Genomic DNA, 22,823 nt, shown 5'->3' with positions numbered 1-22,823 from the left:
CCTCCCCCCCGGGCCGCCTCCTCCCGCCTCCCCGCGCGCTCCTCCCTGCAAGGTGGAGTCTGGGGTTGACGTGAGTGAATCCACATGGTACAGGGGCTGGAGAATAAAGAGTGTGGAGTTGAACTCGTGCCATTGTAGTGACTCATCTCGGGCAGAGCGCAGGGGCTCCGAGCGAAGCAGCGAGCAAGTGAGCGGCGCCCGCGGGACTGAGAGGGAGAGAGGCGCGGGCGGGCGAGGCGAGGGGCGCAGGTCCGGCGCGGGACGCGCGGCGCCGGGAGCGGGCCGCGTGCCCCTCAGGCCGGCTCGGCTTGAGCTCCGCGGGGCGGGCGCAGGCCGCCTGCAGCCAGTCCAGTGTCCGAGCCGCCCCGAAACTCCGGCGGCGAGGCGGCCACAGGAAGTTTATTCTCAGCCCCTTTTCTAAAAGGAGGAAACAGAAGTTTCTCCAAGCGGCAGCCTTTCTTTTCGCTTGTTTTTTTTTTCTTCCCTCTTTGAAATAGGGGGCTCCCAGGCCTGGCCAGCGTGACCCCTCCTGGCTCCTCTTCTTTTTTAATCTCCAGTTTTTGCCTGGGCTCCGGCTGCGCGCGGCGGGGAGGGGGCCGGGCGCCGCGCGGACTTTCAGAGGGAGGGGCCGGGTGGACCCCTGGGCCCGCGGCGCGCGGAAGGCAGGGACGAAGTGCCTCGCTCGGCGCCCCGGAGGCACTGTTCCCGTAGAGTCGCCGCCTCCCGGGCCGCGCAGGCAAGCAGCGCGCAGCAGCCGGTGCGCGGCCGCGGCGAGCGCTGGGGAAGAAAGACACCCTGTTTCCTCTCGGGCCCCCACCGCGGATCATGTACCAGGATTATCCCGGGAACTTTGACACCTCGTCCCGGGGCAGCAGCGGCTCTCCTGCGCACGCCGAGTCCTATTCCAGCGGCGGCGGCGGCCAGCAGGTAGGTGCGGGGCCGCGGGTGCACCTGGCGGAGCGGGCGGACCCTTGCCTCCCTCTGCCGCTTTTGCTCTTTTACCTTTCTCGGCTTGGTGAGAAAATTCCTATGGGCCCCACTGTAAGTTCTGGACTTCGTCTTGTCCTGCCCCACACCAACCTCCGCCACCACTTTTTAAAAACTAGAGCTGGGAGTGAGCTCTGATAACCAGCAAACCCTTTCCTTCTCCCTACATCTCATCCAGACAGGTTGCTGGAACTGCAGGCCCCCTTCTCGGGAGCCTGTGACCCTCTCCCAGGACCTCCGCCGCCCTTCCACCGTCTTCCCTCTCCGTGGTGGACCAAAAAAATCTGCACCCGCTGGCCCTTCCTAATCCAGGGACGCTTTTCCTGCAGGAAAGCCGTCTCCCTCTCTTCTTTGCTCGCTCTCCAACAGTCTTAGTTAATTTCTGGAAGAGGCTGGGTACTCAGAAACATGGTTGGGTTCCTACAAGTAATCCGGAGTGAGGGCGAGGGTTGTCCCTCTGGGAATCAGGTGTGAAGGTCAGGAAGAAGGAGGGCAGCCTCTACAGTCTCGGACTGCGCCTGTGTGCCCTGCGCCCACACATCTTCTGTTAGGGTCAGAGTAGGAGCCTGCACTGGCACCAGAAGGGGTGCTTTGACGGTCTGCGGGCATCAGGGGCAAGGATGCCTGCAGAGAGAAGTCAGAGAAAGAGACCTCTTAGGCTCCTGGATGGTTTGGGAGGCAGACAAACAACTTGTTTGTAAAGCAGCCGGACTGGTTTGCACCGGAGGAATTGTCCACAAGATTTGTGTGTTTATGAATACTAGAAAGGTGCTGCTGGTGGGGTGGTGGTGGGGAGTCTGCCCTCTGCAGCAGCCACCCACCCACCCCCTGGCTTATGAGGGAGCTGGCCTTAACAAAACCACTACAACCTGAAGCCCGCCTCTATTCAGGATCTGTGGAATCTCTAGCCAAGCTGGCTGCAGCAAGAGTTGCTCCTGGTAAGGCAGTGGCCTTGGCCTCTAGAAGCCAACCAGTGAAGAGGGGCTGGGGTTTGCTTCCAGGGAAGGGTGGCGCCTGCTGGGGAGTAAAATGGAAACACAGCTGTCTTTGGGATCCAAAGAAGGATACCTTTTCCAAAGCATCTTCCCAAACCCAGTGAGTCCCCCAAATGGCTTTTCTTTCTTCCCTTACCTCCCCTGCTGTCCTCAAGCACCCACTTGAGAGAGCCCAGTTGATGCACTGAGGGTGCAGTCAGTGCACCCTTAGTACTAAGCACCATCGTGATGAGTTTCAAATTTTGTCCTAAAAGTGTTTGATATTGTTTGTTCTCCAGCCCTTTCAGTGGTTCATACTGAGCCCAAATATCATTAGGCAATGGGTTAGACTTATTTATACCTATTTCCTCACCAACTCAACAGCCCCGAAACGTCCCTCTCCTCCTCCCCAAATCAGCAAAAGAGCTTTTAATTCCTTGTTTCTTCTGCTGTGTTTCTGTGGGCAGTCATCGTTGAAATATACAGTCTTGCCTCCTGGCTTTGCTCAGACTCTGGGGCCTAGATGGGAAGTCAGACCGGACATCAGTTGCCCCCATTGAATAATCTGTGTCACTAGGGCTTTGAGCCCAGGATGTGAGTGGAGGCAATTCCCTGTTTTGGAAGAAAATCAGACAGGAAACCAGTGCTAGGAAGAAGGAAGAGAACTCAGTCCAGCAGTGTAATGGGGCCTCATTACCGAAGCAAAAAGCAGCTGTTGGCTAATTCCTAGCATGCTGTAACACATGAGGATTTTGCAATTAGTGGTAACTACTGCACGGGGTTTTCGCATATATGCCTGACTGCTCGGCCCAACAGCTTCACTGAAGCGCCTTTCAAACCGCAAGGATTGGCAAGGTAATAACATTTTAGACGAGTTTCTCAGTCTGTTCACTCCGAGCGGAGGGAGATGGTAAGAGGAGAGGGAAGGGTTTTTCCATCATCTCTCCAACTTTGAGCAAAGCTGTTCTATGGTCCTAGGACTGACTTGAGAGGCTTTTTTAATTTCACAAGTCTATGCTATGACCCCGCCCGCTCTCAGGCTCAAGGTAACTTTATTACATACCAGATGAAACCTGTAATCACTTTATTTCTCTCAGCTTCCTTTATGGGGAGACTTTTCCTGGCAGTTAGTGATGGGCCTTCCTCCTTAGTGGCGTCTCAGTGGACCAGTCAGTGAAAGAGAGTTCTCTGGCTTTTCCTCGGGCAAAGTGAATATTATTTTTGCCTGATGTCTTTGTTTGTGGGATCTAACATCCCTGGTAAGTTTGCTGCTGTTTACTCAACCCAGAACTTTCCTCCTTAGCTTCATAAAGATTGATCTTAATACACGGTCGTGAGTTCCAGTGACTTGGGTGCAGGGGGTAGTGGGGGAGCAGATAACTCTTTGTTGAAACCTCTGTTCTTGTATATGGCAGGAACTTGAAGCATGAAAAATATTTCCTGTTCCAGTTATAGTTTTAATCTCAAAGGTTGGTCATTGGTGATTTCGTTTTATCAGTAATAGTGGCACATGCCTCCCCCTCCTGGCTTTTTCTTTTTATTGTTGTTTTCTCTGTCTCCTAACTTTCCTAGGAAAACACCTCCCAGATATATGCCCTGCCTGGCTGCTCGACTCTTACGGTTTCAGGGCCTGAGCATTACGCAACCCAACCAGTTACACAAACATAGGTCATTTCATAACTTGTTTTCATCAGCTAGGCCCCCTTTTCATGAAAAAACAAAACAAAAACAAGACCCAGAACTTTTCCAAGGTTGTCATTTGTCTGTTCCTCAGATAACTTGTGAAAATAAATCAAGAGGGACAGTTCCTTCTTGGAATCAAGGAATACCAGACTATTGCTGTCCTTTGGCAGCCACCCTTTCCCAAGAAACACGCGTGCACGCGCGCACACACACACACAAAATTCCCCGGAGTGAACTTTTGCCAACTGTACCAGGCTGGGACATTCCTCACATCAAAGAACTTTTACCAGAAATGACTGTGATTCCTAAGTCAGCCCCAATCATACCTCTCTATCGCCCCCTATGGGACGCTCTGAGAAGAACTATCCAGGGAATGTATTTTTCCAGCCCCAGAAAGTGGTAACTTGGTGAATTTTCAGAATTCTTAGGATTTTTTCTTTTTAATTCAGGACAGATAAATGCGATATATTTAACAGTGATTAGGAACTGCTTGACTTCTAAATGCAGTTTCTTTCATTTTTTTCTGTTTTAAATAAAACTGGTTGAAAAGGAGTGCTTTTTCTTTCCCTGTTTTGATGTCAGTCCGTTTATTAGGGAGGAAACACAGTCTATGAATCCCCGAGGCTAGTTTTCTTGCTGTGTTTGTATTAGGACGCTGGGAATTGTTTCGGGAGGTGGTGGTCAGAATTGGTGGGAAGGTGGGAAGTGGATATTAAGGATTTGGTGCTTTATTGTTCTTTTTGGGCCTGGATCTTACAGATGTTGTAGATTAGGATCAAACACAATGTTACCCCAGGAATTAATTCCACTGACTCTTGATGGTGGAAGTCAGCATCACTTTTTCATCAAAGTAAGTGGGGTGAAACAGCAGTCATGTATTGTGTGAGTAGCAGTTGAGTTTTCCTATCCAAACCCATGAGTGTGCTTCCATTACTTTATTTCTGCCTGCCTCATTATTCAAGGCGAGCGTAAAGCTAGGAAGCTCATTTTTAAAAAACTTTTCTTAGTACAAACACACCAGGACTTACACATCCAAATCACTGTTGTCCCTGCATAATTGTTCCTTAAGGTGACTAGTGACTAAATACTTGTCTGAATGCCATCCTATTAGACACAGAAAGTCTGCATATGCCCTCTGTGTGCCCCATTATAATGCCCTTCATTTGGAACTGCCTTTAGCAAATGCTTCTGAAAATACTTCCTGCTAACAAATCTGTGTCTTTTTGAGGGTGAATTTGATATTTGGAAGCTATCAAAAGATCTGGTCTGTCAGGAGCCTAGTCTGACATATAAGGTCTGGGTGGTCCGGCTGGGCCAAAGCAGAGTCTGACCCTGCGTCTAGTTAGCTTCTCGATTTCAGGAGTTAGCCTGGCAGAGCAGTCACCAAGACGAGGCACAAGAAAGCAGGCACCTTTGCATTCTATACCTTCAGGGTTTTTTTTTCCTCTTTTGAACAGGAACAAAAGCACTGGTTCGGGGAATTGAGGAAGCCAACTTTCTGGTCTATTTGTTGAAAGAAAGAAAAAAATAGTGTCGTTACTTTGTGGATATGTCTCATCCATGTAGTATGTGGTCTTTTTTGATGGCCGCAGCATTTCATAATGACAGCAGCTGCCCTGATTGAGGAAAATATATCTGTTCCCAGCCCAGCTTGGTAACCCTATGCCTCTTGGACTCACCGGACCGGAGAGGGGCAATGGAAGTGTCCTCTTGCCCGGTGCTGTCTCTCTCCCATCGTGTGCAGTGACTTGGCCATGCTCGCCCTGCTGTGGCTCTAGGGAAGATGAGGTGACATACCCTTCCCATTGAGTGTGGAGCTGAGGGTTGGTAGGGGTACAAAAGGCACACACAGATTAGTAGAGAGAATCCCCCCAAGCTTTGGGGCAGGGTTTCTGACCAGAAGGGCCCTGGGAGGAAAGCAAGTGGGGAACCTGGGGTTGACTCCCAATCAGCCACTTGCTTCTTTTCCTTATCTTTCCCTGACATTTAGAAGGAGGGGATAGCATGGTTCTTTCAAGTGGACCTGGGAAAGAGAGGAAGGTGACAGGTCACCTGCGATAGTGTGTGTATACTGTGAAAATTTGGGAAATCGTGAATTATTAGCAACCAGTTTTTACTGTGATATAAGTGGCTTTCCTCAGATAGGAATGAAAGGTCAAAGGGCTGTCCAGTGCAGAATCTATGAAGACTGGTAGAATTCCATATAGGAGGCTGAGGAGAACATCCCAGTTCAGTACAAATATAGAGTGCTTGAGTCAAACTGGACTTTAACTGATAGTCCGGGGCAAATGAGGCAGGGTTTGCCCTTATCCTTTTTCCCCTGAGCCAGTCTCCTGGGATATTGGAATTTTCCTTTCCCATGCTGGGAATCTAAAAAAGAGGGGGGTTCCTTAAGAGTAAAAACCCAGACCCTTCCTAGACATGTGTAGTCATGCCTGCCTGCTGAGACAGGTCATAGGCATGGGGTACATGGCTGGAATGCTTGGTGGCCTGGTTGGAAACCAGTCTGATAGAGAAATGCCTGTTGGAGAGGATGGGCCAAGAACACCGACCCTGGCTTCCATCTCAAATGCCATTTCTGCCCAGCTCAGGAGTTTCTGGGATAAGCCCTGCGCTATCCATGTCTGCAGGAAAAGGGACCCCAAACCCTACTTCCTGGGCCCTTCTACAGAAGGCCGTGGTTGTGACCCTCATTTCTGAATCCAAGGCCCTGTTGTAGAGTTCATAATGATCATTTCCCAGATCAGCAACTGCTGGGGTACAGGGACCTCTCTGACCTGATGAATTTGGGACTCTTGTGTTCTGAGTTGTCTTTTGCATAGGCAGTGGGAGGAGGACATGCATACTTACTGAGCAGCCCAACAGCACCCTTAAATACAGGGTGCTGCACGATAAAGGAGGTTCTGGTGCCCAAAGACCCACAGCAAGGCTTGTAAGGGCTCGAGCTTTGGCCTCAGGTCTGGAGACTGAATCTGATGGGAGAGAGTCCATCCTGTGACCCCTTGGATCAGAGGAATAGTTCTGAGTTTTTGTTTGCTCCTTGCCTCTCTTTATTTTTTTCCCCCCATCCTGAGCATAGGAGATGAGAATGATCCTCTAGAACAGAGGTCCCCAAACTATGGCCCATGTATTTTTGTAAAGAAAGTTTAATGGAAGTCAAGCACGCCAATTTGTTTACACGTTGTCTGACTGCTTCATGCTACAGTGGCAGAGTTGAGTAGTTGCAAAAGAGACTGTATGGCCCACAAAGCCTAAAATATTTACTATCTGGCCTTTTTCAGAAGAACTTTGCCAGACTCAGCTCTAGGAGATTGGTGGGCGCCAGTTTGTCCTTTTATAGGCATTCTTGCCCACCCAGAAGTCAACAGGATGACACAGTTAAATAAGCATTTAGAGGCTTTGCCAGGCTGGAATGCCACATAGCCTCCAGCATCTTCTATCCTGTCCCTAGAGGAGGAGCTTCTGGGCTGGGGGTGGGGGTGGTTGGAGAGCCCCAGGGAAGTCAAGTGAGGTCCAGGGTTACCTTGTCTTTGCTCCTACTCCCAGCGCACACCTGGCACTGCAGCAGGTACCAAACCTCTGGAATCCCCACATCCGGCAAACTATCTTGGTTTCTGCTCAGAGTTAAGTTAACCTGTTCATCGAGAACAGTGGTTTATCTCCAACATGACGTTTGACTGATTCTGCGTCCATGGGCACTGAACACCAGCCTGACTTCTGGGACTGCAAACTCCTAGCTCACTTCTCTCCTACCACAGTGCCACTTTCTGAATAACCCTCATAGTTGAGACAAGATACCTCTGCCAGATCTAATTTCAGTTTGCGTGTGTGTCTTGAGAGGCTTCTCCTGGAGACAAAAGCCTTCTTTATCAGAGCCCCAGTCCCCTCTGGGGATGGGACATTGTTTTCCTTGCAGTTTAGAGCCAGTGTGTTATCCAGATGGCTTTACCTCCCTCTGAAACCAGCTGTACATGCATTTAGAGGCAGTCATTACCTGCTGCCTTGTTTTTATTGCTGTCTTGTTTTGTCTAGACCAAGTCATTGCTGCAAAGAATCTGGCTGATGGCCGGGGAGCACGTTCTGTAGATCTGCAGTCACAGAGCAAGTGGACTGGAGGGCCCTGGGAAGGGCTGAGAGTCATCCGCTTGTTCCTGCGGGATCTTGGTCCCCAAGCTCTGCTTCAGGTTTTTTTGTTGCTTCCCCTAGCCTGAAATGGGAGCTATTTCTCATTTGTTGGAGTGAGGCGTGAATTTCCTGGGTGCTTTCCTGACAGTTCCCCCAAAAGGTGGAGGGTCACATTAGACCATGGCTGGATGCCCTGGGTATTCTTCAAACCCAGACGCTGACTTGGGGGGAGAAATGAAATAAAAATGTTGGGTGCTTCCCAGGAGCGGGAAGCCAGCCATTCTCCCTGGAGCCACCGCGTGCACAGTGCACAGACCCTTACCGTGGTGATGGTGGCAGTGGTAGTGGTGACGATGTCACCTTCCATTTGTTTGGAGCAGCGTTTCTCAACCCTGGCTGCTCACTGGAATCTCCTCAGGCATTTTTAAAAAATGCCTTATCAGAACCCCACCCTAAACCAGTTATTTTAGAACCCTAATGGTGAGGCTGGTTCCCTCATTGGTAATTTTAAAAAGCTCCTTGGAATAATGTGCAGGCAGGGTTGAGAGCCACTGGTATATTTTTATAGCCTGTGATTAACAAGGAGCTACTTACTTAATCCTCACGACAGTGCAGTGAGTTTGGTTATATTCCCCTTTACAGACAGAGGGACTGGGTTCTCAGTGATTCGCTAAGGCCTCAAATCCGGACAGTGCTGACTCCCCCTAGCCTCCCACCCAGCAAGCAGCCCACGAGAAACAGCCGTGTGGGCCTCAGGGCTCCTGTGTGTGTTGTGCCACACTCACACCTTCTCAGCGCTCTGCCTCCTCACGGCCCAGCCCTGTTTGTCCCACTTGTAGCCCTTAAAGATCATTTCTCACTCGGGCTCCTCCTCGTTCACTGCACCTTCCCTCCATGCACGCCGTGTATACCTACCTACTTCTTTTTAGTCAGTTCCTGATAAAAAGCCCAGTAGCCTGCCTTCTGAGGTGACTTGGACCCCACTGCGCCGGGCAGCCCTCCTCACTGAATGCCTTTGGCCTGCGGCCCGGGGCAGCCTGGGAGGTGAGGCAGCCCCATTCTACCACCCAGACTGGGGTCAGGCTGCTGCAGGGCAGTGAGCAGGGAAGGGACCCCCACTCCCTCAGCTATAATGAGGTGCTCCAAGCGTCACTTACACAGTAGGACCCCAGATGTCACCAGGGGCAAAGACGGTGGTGGCAGCTGCCATTGCTGCTCATACTTCTGGTTGGTCTGACTGGGCCAGTTTAGGGGGGAGGCTGTAGCATCCATGCTACTGATGGCGGGATTTCATCTGAGATCAGACAGACCTGTAGGGCCTCCTGGGTGAGAGGGAAGGCCTGCAGGGACCATTGGCAGGGCTGACCTGATGTTCTGAGGGCAGTACGGGTGGATGCTGGCACTTGGGGCTGGATTTCAGAAGAAAGCAATGCTACAGAAGCTTGTATAGTGCCATGTTTGAGAGCTGTGATCTCTCTGTCAGGCTGACCTAGGTTTGACTCCTGACCCCACTGCTTATTACCTGTGTGGCCTGAGATAACATAATCTCTCCATACCTAAATTTCTGCTTCTAAAATTGAGTTAATGGTAGTTCTTACCTCAAAGGGAGAATTAATGAGCTAATTGAGGTTAAAGCTACCTTGGTACCTGTCGTTGGGGGAGTGCTCGCTAAGTGTTCGTTATTCATTTCACCCACTAGGTTAGGGAAGAAAGGATTTGCAGACCTTTTTGTGGAAATAAGAATCCTCTGAGGATGAGGGTTCCATTCAGGGAGTGTTCCCCTGAAAAGCTGTAGGTGGGGAGTCCTTCTCCCTCCTTCTCTCTCTTCCTAGTAGCTGCCCTGAAGAAAGGTCAGGTTCAACTGCTGAGGAGCATGGCCCATTTCAGCTTTTGCAGTCTGTCATCATTTTATATTTAAACAGAATCCTTACTGCAGCACATTCCAGAGAGCTCTGCAAAGTGGTCTGGGCATAGATGAAGAGACAGGGACACAACTCTGAGCTAGCAGCACCAAAGTTTCCACAGACACATCTGTGAGCAGATAGGTGGATACGTACATAAGTAAAGAGACACAGCGCATCTGTCCTGGGCGAGATGGGGTGAGGAAGGAGGACAAGGACGCTAAGGGAAGCCGGGCAGCAAATGCTGCCACTTCCAGTCTATGGGGTTGGAAGACACTGTTTCATGGGCCTGATCTCCCCATGGTGGGATCCCAGCCCCATCCTGAACCTGTCTGGAAAGTAACAAAAGCAGACACGATAAGCTTCCTGGTGGTCTGTGTTACTCTAGAGCTGTTGGTATGCAAATCTCCTTGAGGGGTCCTGAGCTGGTACCCTGGGGAATAAATGGCAGGTGGCCCAGGAGCTCAGGAGGCCAAAGGGGGAGGCTGGTCCTGCTGCTGCTGTGGGCATAGCTAGCCTAGGGAGTTACAGAGAGGGCCTGCTGAGTGTGAGCAGCAGTCATATCCTAGAAGTCATTTGGGATATGACCACATCCTTGCTAAGCCACCCCAGGATGGAGTTCCTAGGAGCTCAGTCAGGGAGCAGATCTGACGTGGGCCCCAGGAATAAAGGTTGCCCTGTTCTTGGGTGTGCAGGACCTGCTGGACATGTCCAGGGAAGCCCACTTGGTATCTTGACCTTGGCCCCCTAAGCACCAACTCTGCTTTCTGCTAGTTTTTGCTTCCTGCTTGGCTTGTCCTGTTCTGCTCGGTGGTTATTGGCTCAATGCTATTTTTCTCTTCATTTCAGAAGTTCCGGGTAGATATGCCTGGCTCAGGCAGCGCCTTCATCCCCACCATCAACGCCATCACAACCAGCCAGGACCTGCAGTGGATGGTGCAGCCCACTGTGATCACCTCCATGTCCAACCCGTACCCCCGCTCGCACCCCTACAGTCCCTTGCCGAGCCTGGCCTCTGTTCCTGGGCACATGGCCCTCCCAAGACCCGGCGTGATCAAGACCATTGGCACAACTGTGGGCCGCAGGAGGAGAGATGAACAGGTACAGCTCGGATCAGTGTAAAGGAGCCAACTTGGTGGCTTTCAGGGCCTCGTAGTAAAGACCGTTCTTCTGCAGACTGGTGGGAGCAAGGTCAATGTTCTGGGCACCCTGGGGAGAAGAGGGAGCCAGGGGCCAAGGGCACATGACCTTCACTGGAGGCAGAGCTGGAGACCCGAGTCAGGCCTGGCTCTGTCATCCCACCCATGTCCCTGAGAATCTGAGTCTCCATTTCCTCTGTGCGAAATGGGGGTAATGGTGCCTGCCAGCCAGGCCTTGTTGCCACTACATGAGATCACTCGTGGGAAAGCATGCTGTGAGTGGCAAGGTGTCAGCAGGTGGGAAGGACAGTTAGGACCTGCCTGCTGCAGTTTCCTTCTCTGACCCTTGTCAGAGGGATCACAGGACAAGCAGCCAACGATCCCCAGCCGGGAGCTTTCTTGGATTAGCTCTTAACTGGTGCTGATGAGACTTGCAGCAAATCTAAAAGGTCAGGCACCAGGCCGGTACTGCCCACAGTACTTTCCGTCCTCCTCAGTGTCCCAGGCCTCCAACTCAAAGCAGGAGCCCGTTTCCAGAGCCTGGAATGCATCTTGCAGAAGTGCATCTGGGGTCTCTGGAGTCTACTCAGCTGCTTTAGCTGACTGTGAGGGAAGGAGGGTAGATGTCAGCATTTTTTTCCTCGAGGGGCTCAGCTTTGAGAAGGAGTCCACCTGGCAGGCAGGGATGCCAGAGAGTTGGTGGAGGGGGCCTCTGCTGTCCAAAAGCATCTGCACATAGTCAAAAGGCCCATCACCTGTCTCAACAGCGAGCCAGGGCAGTGATAGGCCCCGATTCCCCAAAGCAAAATCAGAATCATGCCTGATTCCAGGAAGGAGGGAAAGTGCCTTCAAAGAGTCCCCCTTCACAGATCACACAGCCAAGGCCCAGACATGGCAGCCTGGGGCCACTCAGCAGGTGAGCGGGAATTCTGGGTCAGAGCCCGGTTCCATGGGCTCCCTGTGCAGCTCTGCTATCCGCGGCATCACGCCACCATGAGTCCAGGGAAGGGAAAATGCTTGAGCAGTGGAATCCCTTTTACAGTGAATGTTCTCCCAGAGAATGGCCTCAGTTCCAGCATCAGAACGCATCCCCGTTTCAACCATTGTCCACCTCTACTCCGGGTTCCCCAGGTCTACAGTGTTCCAGTTCATGGACTTTCCAAAATGGTCCCCACTGGGTAATCATAGATCCAGTGCCAGTGGTCCCCAAGATACAGAGAGTCACAAGAATTGCTGCTCAGAGGAACTGGAAGCTTTTGCAGGAGCCCTGTTCCCAAGGACAAAGCTGGGCCTTATGTCTGCTGCATGCTCTGGTGTTTCATTAATGCAGGCCCAGTGCAGGGCAGCATGGGGAGGTGTGTGTCATAGATACTGTAAGAGCTGCAGCTTGTGGTTGCAGATGGGCTTCTGCTGGGGCAGTGGCTAATGTCCCCACTGTGCTTTCCATAACTAGTTGTAAATATTGCAGTAACAGTGGTCATAATGTCCTTTATTAATCTGCTTCCTTCAGAAAGTCCAAGGTGCCGAACTTCATAGCTGGATTCCCCCTCTATTAAGTGATCCCCGAGTGAGAGCCTGTTTTCTGAGGAACTCTGTTGGACTGGCAGGACAAGACAAGCTGTGCTGGACACTTCTCATTCTTTGCTGGGCCCAGCTTACACCCACTTTAGAAGTTGATATCTGGAAAGGACTTTGGAGACCAGCTTTTCTAATGTTCCCTCTGTACCCATTTTACAGAGGAGGAAACTGAGGCCCAGAAAGGAGAAAGGCCCTGTCTAGGGTCACATGGTGAGCTAGTAGCAGAGCCAGGACTGGAATCTATCTTCTTTGACCTTCAGCCCTGTGGTTTTCCACCACTTCACCTAGGCAGGCCCTAAGACAATCTGTCTGGAGAATTTCCTTCCTTTTTTTGAGAGGGAAGGAGAGAGCCAGGAATGTTTTATCCCATGTCAGTTAGTTCAGACAGTTACCCGGCAGCTTAGAGGGAGCCTGGCAGGGGCACCCTGGAACCCTGTTGGCTCTGGGGCTCCCTAGCCTGAGGTCTTCGCTCTGAAGCTACCTCTGCCTTCCCAGGGGAGGAGCCTGTTAGCAGGAGCCAGCCTGGGGCCCCACCCCACCGGAGCCTCCAGAGCCTGCCCTGAAGGCTCCCGAGGCCACAGGCAGTGAGTGAGGAGGCACTGAGGGGAGGGAGTGTGTGTGGCTTATGGATGGGTACATGGTGGTACTGACACATGCAAGCTGTAACCATTTGCTGTCACTGTGACGCTTCCTATGCTGACAGCTCCCATAGGGAGAGACTTCTAGGCCAGTAGGGAGGCCAGAAATTGTCCAGAAGCAGCCAAGCGGGAAGAGAGGTCGAACTGCCCCTTATCAGTGATGGGGGTGCTCAGCTGGCTCTCAAGGGGAGCCCTGGCAACCCTTTCAGTGGGGAGCCCTGAACTCAGGCCTGCAGCAGGGCCATCAGGCTCTCTTGATGACTACTGAGCTCAGGTTGAGACAGGTTTATGAACAGCAAGTACTGGGGGTCTCAGCCAAGTGGCCTCACGACCTCTGCCGGGCAGCTGACCCCCACACACAGCAGGGTGGCTCTGGGCCTCCAGTTGATGTGGACTCTTTGAGGACTCAGAAGAAGCATCAGAGGAGACTTCTGAATTGCATCTTCTTTCTAGCACTTTCTAGTTTGGAGAGCGCTCTCACAATGCACCTCATTTGATCGCCACAGAAACTCTTTCGGGGGCAGGACAGTCCTTTTAATCCCGTTTTACAAAGGGAAATTGGAGGCCCAGTTCAGTGATTCGCCCAACGCCACACAGAAATACCCTCTCTATATTCTATACCCAGTTGGCCTGATACCTCTCAGAAGAGAGAATGTGGAGAGAGACTGGCTCTCCTGGGGACGGGGAGGATTTTAGAGGCTGGGACTGTGGACAGGGCTTGAGGGGGGAAGTCAACCAGGACTCGAATGTGAGACTCCAAGACCAGGTCTTTGGAAGGGACCTGAAGACTAACAGAGACATGACCAACGGGCGGGCTTGGTGCGCCTGCAGGGGGTGAGAGACACAGCTGAGGGGGGCACTGGTGAGAGGGAAGCTGGGCCTGGGGCTTCATCCCCGGGGCAGCGGAGGAGGTGAAGGGGCACAGCCGGGGCCTGCTGGAGTGAAGGAGGTCCCTGAGGCGGGTGCAGTGGGCAGGAGCACACGCAGGGGAAGCCCTGGGAGGGGGGCCCTGAGCCGCCAGGGGGCCCCAGGTTTCTCCAGCCTGCCAGGCTTCCTGCCTCCCTCTGGGCCTTGCATATTGACTGTTGGGGGAGGATTCGGAAGTTGAGAAGCTGTGATGAACTTCTCTGTCCAAATGCCTGATGCCCCAGAGAGACTTCCCGTCTGAGCAGTCACTGGCATGTTTCATGCCAGCATTTGGAGAACGAGGTGTGGGGCTCTGCCACCTTGGGTCACCTCGGTATAGACAGGGCTGGGGTTCCTCTCTGATGCTGTGTCCTGCTTTGCTGTTCAGAACATCCCAACAGCAGAGCTGCAGGGCTACAGGGAGTGTGCTGGGGACTCGGACCTGGGCCCAGCCAGGAGAGTGGCTCCTGCTGTTGTGGGGTGGCTGGCAGTGGAGGCAGCATCCCTCAGTGGGGGAAGCCTCTCTTGCTCCCTTGAAAAGTGGCTTTGGCTGTTTCCCTTGAGGGTAGGACCCTCAGGATCTTCTAACCCCTGGTATTGCACTTGGCCCTTAGTACCTGTGCCACGCACGTCTGATAACTGAATGGGCTGGCCTTTCCTTTTTGAATTGCTTTCTGCCTTGGCCCACAGCCGTCTCCTTGTGTCACCTCTGCCTGCAGGGGACACTGGGGTTACAGCCCTGGAAGGGCTGTATGTAAACAGAACCTCAGCCCCTTGTAGTGGAGCACAGCTCATGCCCTGAGGCAGGAGTCACAGGCCCCCAGCCAGCCTGGTTGTAGTGACCTGGATTGGAAGCTCTGCAGGGGGAGTTTTGTTTGTTTGGTTCTCTGGTAAATCTCAGACCCCCTCAAACTGATCCTAGCACATAGGAGACACTCATTTGTTGAATGGACCCATGTGGTGGGCAGCAGGACTGAATGTGCCTGAGGGTTCCTTTCCCTTCTGCCTGTTGGGCCCATCCTGGCCTACTGTGCCTGGCACACGCCGAGTCCTCCAGGGTGAACTGAACATCTGGCACTCCAGGGCTGCAGAGGAGGTCAGGAGTGGGGTCGGCATCCTTGGCCTTCGCTTTGGCAGCAGAACATTCCCCCCAGGCTGGTTCTTCTCTGGACCCAGCTTCTTAACGAAATGGGGATAAAGAGGCTTGCGAGCAGAGGCAGCGTGATGGGGGAGTGATCAGCCAGGGTTTGGCAGCACTGCTGAAGTGGGTAGGGCCAGGCCTGACTCGCACAAGGGGACCCTGGGGGAAGCAGTCCCAGCTCCTCCTCTCTGGACTTGGCACCGAATCAGGGCTGACACGACAAATGCTGCCCTTGTGCCTGGGCTGCTGAGCCCCTGACCATTGCTGCCGTGCTCTCCCTCAAACATGGGACACCGCCTTCCACAGGCGGTCGGCTCTGAGCGCCCGCTGGGCTGGCCACACGGCAGAGAGCTGCGTGCTCTGGGACCCCTGACCCTGGCTGCACTCCCCCTGCCTTCCTCTCCCCGGTCCCCAGAGAGTTTCTCGCCCTACTTAAAATGCAGTTTAAAAGAGAAAGCTGGTGAACTGTTTACCCGAACCTAATCATGATCCTCCACCTTGGCCCTTAGCTCTCCCCTGAGGAGGAGGAGAAGCGTCGAATCCGGAGAGAGAGGAACAAGCTGGCTGCAGCCAAGTGCCGAAACCGACGCCGGGAGCTGACGGAGAAGCTGCAGGCGGTGAGGAGCTCACGTTGGCAGAGGCGTCTCTGGGTGGGCTGGGACAAGGGCCGCAAGGCTCCTGGCTCCCCCACCCTCTCCTTGCCCACCACTGGCCTGCAGATGAGTTCGTGGTGACAAATCGTTCTCCCTTTGAGCACATGGGTTAGCGCTGCCCTGATTGAGAAAAGAGGGGGATGGAGGCCCAGAGGAGAGAACTGGACAGGCTCTCAGGCCCAGCCCCCTTTCTCACTCAGTGCCTGAATGTCCCCCGCTCTCAGACCTGCCGGGGCTCCTGAGCGCAGGATGGCCGAGAGTGCTGGCATCATGGGGCCCAGGAGCTGGGCAGGCCCACACCTGCAGCCCTCCAGGGCTCCTTCTCTAGGTTCCAGCTGCCCCCAGGCCGACAGCCAACTTGAGGGACATAGTTCGGGCAGGGGGATGCCTGCCGTGTGGGCTCCTTCATCTCTTCAGGGCTCTCTGGGTCTCGCAGAGGTGGGCCGCGTGCCAGCTGAGTTGTTCTGTTTGTGGTTTTTCTAGTATCCTTCATGGGCAGGAGGCTCCCCTTCCTTGACTATGAGCCTTAAGCCATCGCCTTGGTACCTTGTCCTGCCCTTGTGAGTCACTCTGTCCTGATGCCAGATCGCCCACACCTGGGGACCCATGCCCTGCCCTGCCCTCTGGAAAGCTTGACCTGACCCACATCACGTAACTCCCGCCGGAGTGTAGCCCTGTGGGATGGTCCACGTGCCATGCGGAGGAAGCCCAGAGCCAGGGCTGAGTCCCCTGGGTTGGATGTTTTCAAAGTCAAGAGGCCTGGAGACTCTGTCAGTGATCCTTACAGTGGCCGGCCCGGGTGGGGCCCGGGAGATCACCCAGCACATGCCATCACTTTATTTCATCCGCCCAGGTTGCATCCACCCGCTTGAGCTTCCCTTTGTCCGCCTGGAGCCCTCACCCTTGGGTATTGAACATACACCTTGTGATGCCTGTAGTGATGTCCCATGGGGGTGTTAGTTAGAATCGGGGCAGAGTGGAGGTCTCCGGCACCAGGTGGGGTGGATCTGTCAGTGACCAGCGCTCCATGAGGAGACTCCCCCAGAAGAGCCCTCCTCACCACGAACCCTGCCAGGAGCCAGGCCCTGTGGTCTACGCTGGGCACTCCTCACCACCAGCCCCACCCTCCAGGGTCCCTCTGCTTTCCTCTACTCTCTCCCCCAGAAGCCTCACACCCTACCCCCCAGCCCCCGTCCCACCCCGCCCCCAGGCCCCTGAGCCACATCCTCCGCAGGAAACCTCTCATAAGCTCATGACATCAGACCCTTGAGACAGATGGAAACTTTTTTTCACTCCGGAATACTCTGTTCTCTGCTTAGTGACGCTTTGGCCCGTATCAGCTCATTCTTGAACAGGAATCTGTGTTAAGGAAATAGTGGGGAGGAGCTGGTGACATACCTTTTTGTCTTCATAATGACTCCCTCCACGGGCATTTGCTGTTTCTCTGGCTTTGCGTAAAAAGGAGGGGCTGAGGTCCTTGCAGTGGGGCCCCGCCATCCTCACATACCCGCTCAGGCTGTCAGGTTCCTCAGCTGCTGAAGCACTGGGGCTGAACTGAATGTTCTCCCAGGCTTCTGCGAGTCCTGAAACACTTGCTTCAGAAATCAGAGCAAGAAAGGGAAGTGGGGCTGTGATGAGCCGGCTGGGGTTAATGGAGCGTTTCCTACCAGCCAGGCACTGTCCTAGGCCTGTGTGTGCAGGCAAGTCTCCTCCATCGTGGAGCTTGGAGTTCGGTGGTTTTGTGTCCACAGGCAGGCTGGATGGGGCTGAGGCCACAGGCGGAAAGGAGGTAGAATGGCATGCTGTGCCCCTTCCTCCTCCGGACTTCACCGTTGCCCCCTCAGGGTGAGGTGCTCCTGCCACCACAGCAGTAGAGCGCAGTAGCGTATGAACTCTGAGTCTGATGCCTTGGGGTCAAATCTGGGCTCCCCTACCTGCTTATTCTGACACTGGGCAGACTACTAAACCTCTCTGAACTTCAGTTTCCTTATCTGCAGAATGGGATGATGGTAATACCTGTTTCAAAAAGTTGTTAGAGGATTGAATGAGATAATGCCTATGAGATGCTTAACATGGTGCCTGGCACAATAAAAGTGCCCACTCATAGCAGCTACAGTTGTTGTTTCACCCTTTCTCTAAGCCAGTGTTCTCCTTTCTCAAACTGGAGTTTAAGAAATAAAAGGAATCTTGAGCCTCCAGGTAGCTTAGACCAGGAGGGTCTGTGGCCAGGTGTGTGAGCTGGCTGCTTCTCTGAGGACATTGCTGGTTTTCCTTTTCTTGCCTGGATTTGAACCATCTCTGGAGCTCCGCGGCAGGTCCCCAGCAGGTTGCTGTCCCTCACACACCTCTCTTTCCCCTGCAGGAGACAGAGGAGCTGGAGGAGGAGAAGTCGGGCCTGCAGAAAGAAATTGCTGAGCTGCAGAAGGAGAAGGAGAAGCTGGAGTTCATGCTGGTGGCCCACGGGCCCGTGTGCAAAATCAGCCCGGAGGAGCGCTGCTCACCGCCGGCCACGGGGCTGCAGCCCCTGCGCGGTGGGAGCGGCGGAGTGGGTGCTGTGGTGGTGAAACAGGAGCCGCTAGAAGAAGACAGCCCCTCGTCATCGGCGGGGCTGGACAAGGGCCAGCGCTCTGTCATCAAGCCCATCAGCATTGCTGGGGGCTTCTATGGGGAGGAGCCCCTGCACACTCCCATCGTGGTGACCTCCACACCTGCCATCACTCCAGGCACCTCAAACCTCGTGTTCACCTACCCCAGCGTCCTAGAGCAGGAGTCACCTGCGTCACCCTCCGAGTCCTGCTCCAAGGCTCACCGCAGAAGCAGTAGCAGTGGGGACCAGTCTTCAGACTCCTTGAACTCCCCCACTCTGCTGGCTCTGTAACCTGGCTCCCAGGGGGTCCTCGTCACTGCCTCTTTCCAGGGACCAGCACCTTCAAGCACTCCAGGGCAGTGAGGGCGAGAGGGGACCCTGCCAGAGAGCCTCCTGGCTCTCGGGGGGGGGACCCAGGTGGGATTCGGTGGAGAGGCGTTGGAGGACTCGGATGATGTCTTGGAAGTGATGATGGGACCTCCTCCCACGTTCATGTTGCAAAGCAAATCCTGTGTCTTGAAAAGCCTTGGAGAACTTGGTTGGTAGACTTGGGGCATCTCTCTGGCTCCTGAAGAGCCTGAAGCTGGTGTGGCCGGTTCCTGTCCCTTTGTTACAATAGGTCTCTGGAGTGATGGTGTCTTTCCTGCCCCGCCAAGCATGCTCGGTGCCTTTTGGTGTCACCTTCCCTCTCTTTGCCCCTTCCTCCCCCCAAGTGTCAATTTCACTTCCTCTTGGTTTTTATCCAGTTTGCCATGACATTTCATCTGGGTGGTCTAAATATTAAAGCTCTTCCTTTCTGGAGATGGAGCAGCAGGTGACTTCTGGGGCTGACTTGTCCAGAAAGGGACAGTCAATGTGCAATACAGACCCTTTCCTCCCATGACACCTCCCGGTGCACCGCCATCTCCAGAACCACCAGCAGGGCCCCCTGAGCTCTCCAGGAGGTGCCGCCATCACTGGGAGGCTTGGAGAGCCCTTCCTTCCCACCCTCTGACATGGCTTTTGGAGGAGTGGCTTGGCCAGAAGACAGGGTGTGAGTGAGACAGCTGGAGCACAGGTTGGGTTTGCCAAATGCCTAATTACCAGGTCAGGAGTAGTGCCAACAAGCCACATGGGTGTCCTATGCAGCTTCCCTTCACCCGGTGTCTTGAGCAGGACGTCTCCTTTAATTGCTGCCTCACCATTCTGCCCCGGACCCTTCTCTCCAGACCAGGGAGGTGTCCCTCCCAAGGAACCCCATGTCACTCCAAGTCCCTGCTGGCTCCACCCTCCCTACACCTGGCTGTCAGGGTGACGCCACCCACAGATTTAATAAGCGTGGGCCGGGCCCCTCTCCAAGCCTCAAAGGCACCTTTGTGGAGGTTGGAAAGGCAAAAGGGAGAGAGAGAGACAGGCGGAGAGGGATTCACCTCACAGCATCCCCAGCATCCCCAGCACCTGGTGTCTCACCTCCCAGACCTCTTCTACCCTCTGTGGTCTTCTATTGCCTGCTGGTTGAATCAAGTGCTTTCTCTTTCCTGCTCCCCTGCCCCTTCCCCACTGTGGCCTCCAGTCTGGTCAGCCAGCCGTGCACAGCTGGCTCAGAACTTTCTATGACTTATGGCTTATGTGTCATCCCTGGGGGCTGCTGAAATCAGATAAGACAGTTGCTTCCCACCGCAGGAGAGCTGCCCCCTTCCCCGAGGGAGGGGGTGAGCTGGGGTCCTTCTGGCCTCCCGCAAGAGCATAGCCCAGCATAACTCTGCATGATCCCTGCCCTCCCGTAACCCCATCCTTTTCCTCCCAAGGGTACAGCTCCTGCTGATCTTCCAGAATTGGCCTCAGTGTTGCTGTGCTCTGAGGGAGACCCACTGTTGTGATGCAGCTCTAGAAATCATTGTATGATAATTTAAACTATATAGATATTATTTAAATCAGATCCAATGGGAGCTCAATTTCAAAGGTAGACTTGGAAGGAAAGAAGAGAACTTGACACATGGGCTCCCCTGATCCCTTCACACAGCCAGGCCTCAAGCGCTGGCCATTATTTAATGTCCATTACCCCCTTACCATGCACTAGATACAGGAGGGAACAGCCAGTGCTGAAAATACATAGCCCGCTATGACTGGAAGTGATGTGTGCAAGCATAGGCTGCACAGACAGAGGAGCTTAAAAGGAAAGGAGTTTTGTCCAAAAATACTTTTTAAAAAAATGTTATTTTCCACATTCCTTGGCTGGGATGCTGCTCTCACATTTTCCCAGAGGTTCTGGGAGGGCAGGCCTGGCGGGTGAGGGTGCTCTTAGTAAGATCAGGCAGTTGGCTTTCTGGCTTCAGATTAATCAAAGAAGCAGAAGTCAGCCAGGAGTGGCACAAGCAGGGTGAAGAAAAGCAGGCTCGCAGCTCTGAAGCTTAATCATCTCCCCTGGTTTTGTGGCCGATTTGGAGCTATTTGCTTCTTTTGCATATGTATACATTACTTAAATGGCACTGCTTTCTGGTGTTTTATTTCTAAAAGCCCCCACTTGGCACTGCCAATGCAGGTCACAATCTGACTTGGGGCCAGACTGGACATTCCTCAGACAGACTTTGGATTTAGTTGAGATTTCAAGCTGTGTTGGCTTTGGGACCAGCAGAAGGCAAAACCCCAGCCACCCCATGGGATGTTAGGCGCCTCCAGGCTGTGTGGCCATTCAGGACCCCTCTGGCTTTGTTCTAGGGGGTGGTTTGGCTTTTCCAAAGCCAGAGGTTGTTTGGGGACGGCTGAATATTCACACCTAACTCGTGAGCATATTTTCAGTTATTTCCTTCTGGCTTGTTCTCCAAGTTCATGTACACATACCCTTGCTCCAGAATCGCCAGACACCGGCCTGTTGCTTCCTCCTCCGTGGCCCCAGCTAAGGGAACAGCTGCAGTAGGGGTGCCTCTGAGTGTGACTGGGACCTGCTGTGCCTCCCCTGTGTCCCCAGCCACGAGGCAGCTGGTGTGGAGTCCGGGTGAGCTGCAGGCAGCTCTGGGGCAGCATAGAGCAGACACTCCTTGACAGGCTAGTGTGAAACAGTCCTCTCGGCCACCCGGCTGGCCTTTCTGGGAAGAGTCCTCTTCCTGCCTGGGTGGATGGGGACAGCTGCTGGCACAGGAAAGAGAGGAGATCCCAGATGAAGCCTAGGAATTTCCAGGAGCCAACTCTACACACAGAATTCACTGGGGAAGTTTTCAGAAAGAAATCATTGTTTTGCCTGTGAGAAAGGCCAAGTGTGTGTGTCCACTGTGGCCATCACACACAGCCAAGAGCCATCAGAGGCTCCTGCTCCCCTCTCTCAGGCCTTGGGGAGAGGTGTCTCCTCTCACTCCCACTTGGCTCCGAGTTTCAGGGTGGGCTCAGTCGTAGACACATTTAGGACTTTTCTCCCCTCTCCTTGATGGACCAACTGTGTTCCCTGCAATCTTACCACAGAAGCTTCCTGTTGATCTCCTTCCCTGATCAGGTGTGCGCATGGCCCCTTTAAGAAAGTAAAGAATATGCACCTACTATGTGCCAGGCATTTTGTTGGGCACAAATACACATACATATATATATAGATAGATCTCCTCTTTCAGAAGAGACTAAGGGATGAGGACATCCGTTATTAAAGGCCCCCCATGTAATGGATAAGCAGAAACACTTGGAGGTGAGAAGGTCTTTCTTCAAAGACAGAGGCAAGATTGCCTTCAGTCTGAGGTTTGTCCCCAAAGACCGCCCCCTACAATATCCTCCCACCTCTAAACCTCTTTTCCCTCTGTGAAGTGCTCTGCACTCCTCAGATGGTTAGAGGGGTAAACTGAGTCCTTGTAGAATTTGTGAACCAATAAGATATATGGTGTATGTAACTTTCTTTTAAAAAGTTAAGTAAAAGGGCCTTGCTATTTTCTGCTTGTTGAGTCTCCTTGGCATTCATCTTAAAAGCCAGCATCTCACTATTTATTGACAGGTTGGTGTGTATGTGTGTACGTGTGTGTGTACATTTCCAGGTGTGCCCATGTCCTCCAGCTTTTAAAAAGGAAACCTAGTCAGTCATCCCACTACTAATTTGATACCTTCTCATGCTTCTAGTGTTTTGACCATACATCAATGAAAGGTCTTAATTTTCCAATGTGGACACGTTCAGGAGGGTCTGGGTCAAATTTTGAGCGGGGTTTGGGAAGGGGAGGAGGAAAAGAAACCGACATTTGTTTTATTATTTATTTTAAATGTTTACATCTTTGTGTTGTACCAAGCCTCATTAGAAACAGCATTAAAATACCCAGTCCTCTCTCCCTCTCTGCTTCATCTTAAAAAAAAATTAGGCTAATGATGCTTTTTGGTTTTCTAAAATGATTTGTGATGTGTGCTGTATAAACTGTATAAAAAGGTTCTGTTTTTAAAGATGGACTGTCATTCCTCTGGGGACAGTGACCACCGAGAAGTCTACATTGTAAGAGAACACAACGGAAGATCCTGCCCCATTCCTCAAAAATTATTTTCTCTGTATGATTAAAAGTTTATTCCATTTA

The 22,823-nt window shown here is 52.9% G+C and overlaps 1 protein-coding gene across 2 annotated transcripts; it reads left to right on the top strand.

Moving 5' to 3' along the window:
• Positions 1-115: 115 nt before the first annotated feature.
• On the top strand, positions 116-22,823 carry FOSL2 (FOS like 2, AP-1 transcription factor subunit). Of its 2 annotated transcripts, none has more exons than XM_017645262.3 (4): positions 116-927; positions 10,520-10,771; positions 15,582-15,689; positions 18,088-22,823. In XM_017645262.3, the coding sequence occupies exons 1-4, from the start codon at positions 826-828 to the stop codon at positions 18,601-18,603; spliced, it is 978 nt and encodes a 325-aa protein (XP_017500751.2). In that variant the 5' UTR covers positions 116-825; the 3' UTR covers positions 18,604-22,823. The 2 variants fall into 2 exon arrangements, with proteins under 2 accessions (XP_017500751.2, XP_017500757.2); XM_017645268.3 differs by lacking the exon at positions 116-927 and adding an exon at positions 1,066-2,816.

Source organism: Manis javanica, chromosome 1 (assembly GCF_040802235.1).
Source record: "Manis javanica isolate MJ-LG chromosome 1, MJ_LKY, whole genome shotgun sequence".
Taxonomy (NCBI): Eukaryota; Metazoa; Chordata; class Mammalia; order Pholidota; family Manidae; genus Manis; species Manis javanica.
Note: the sequence above shows the minus strand (reverse complement) of the source record. Positions and strands in the feature narration are given on the sequence as shown.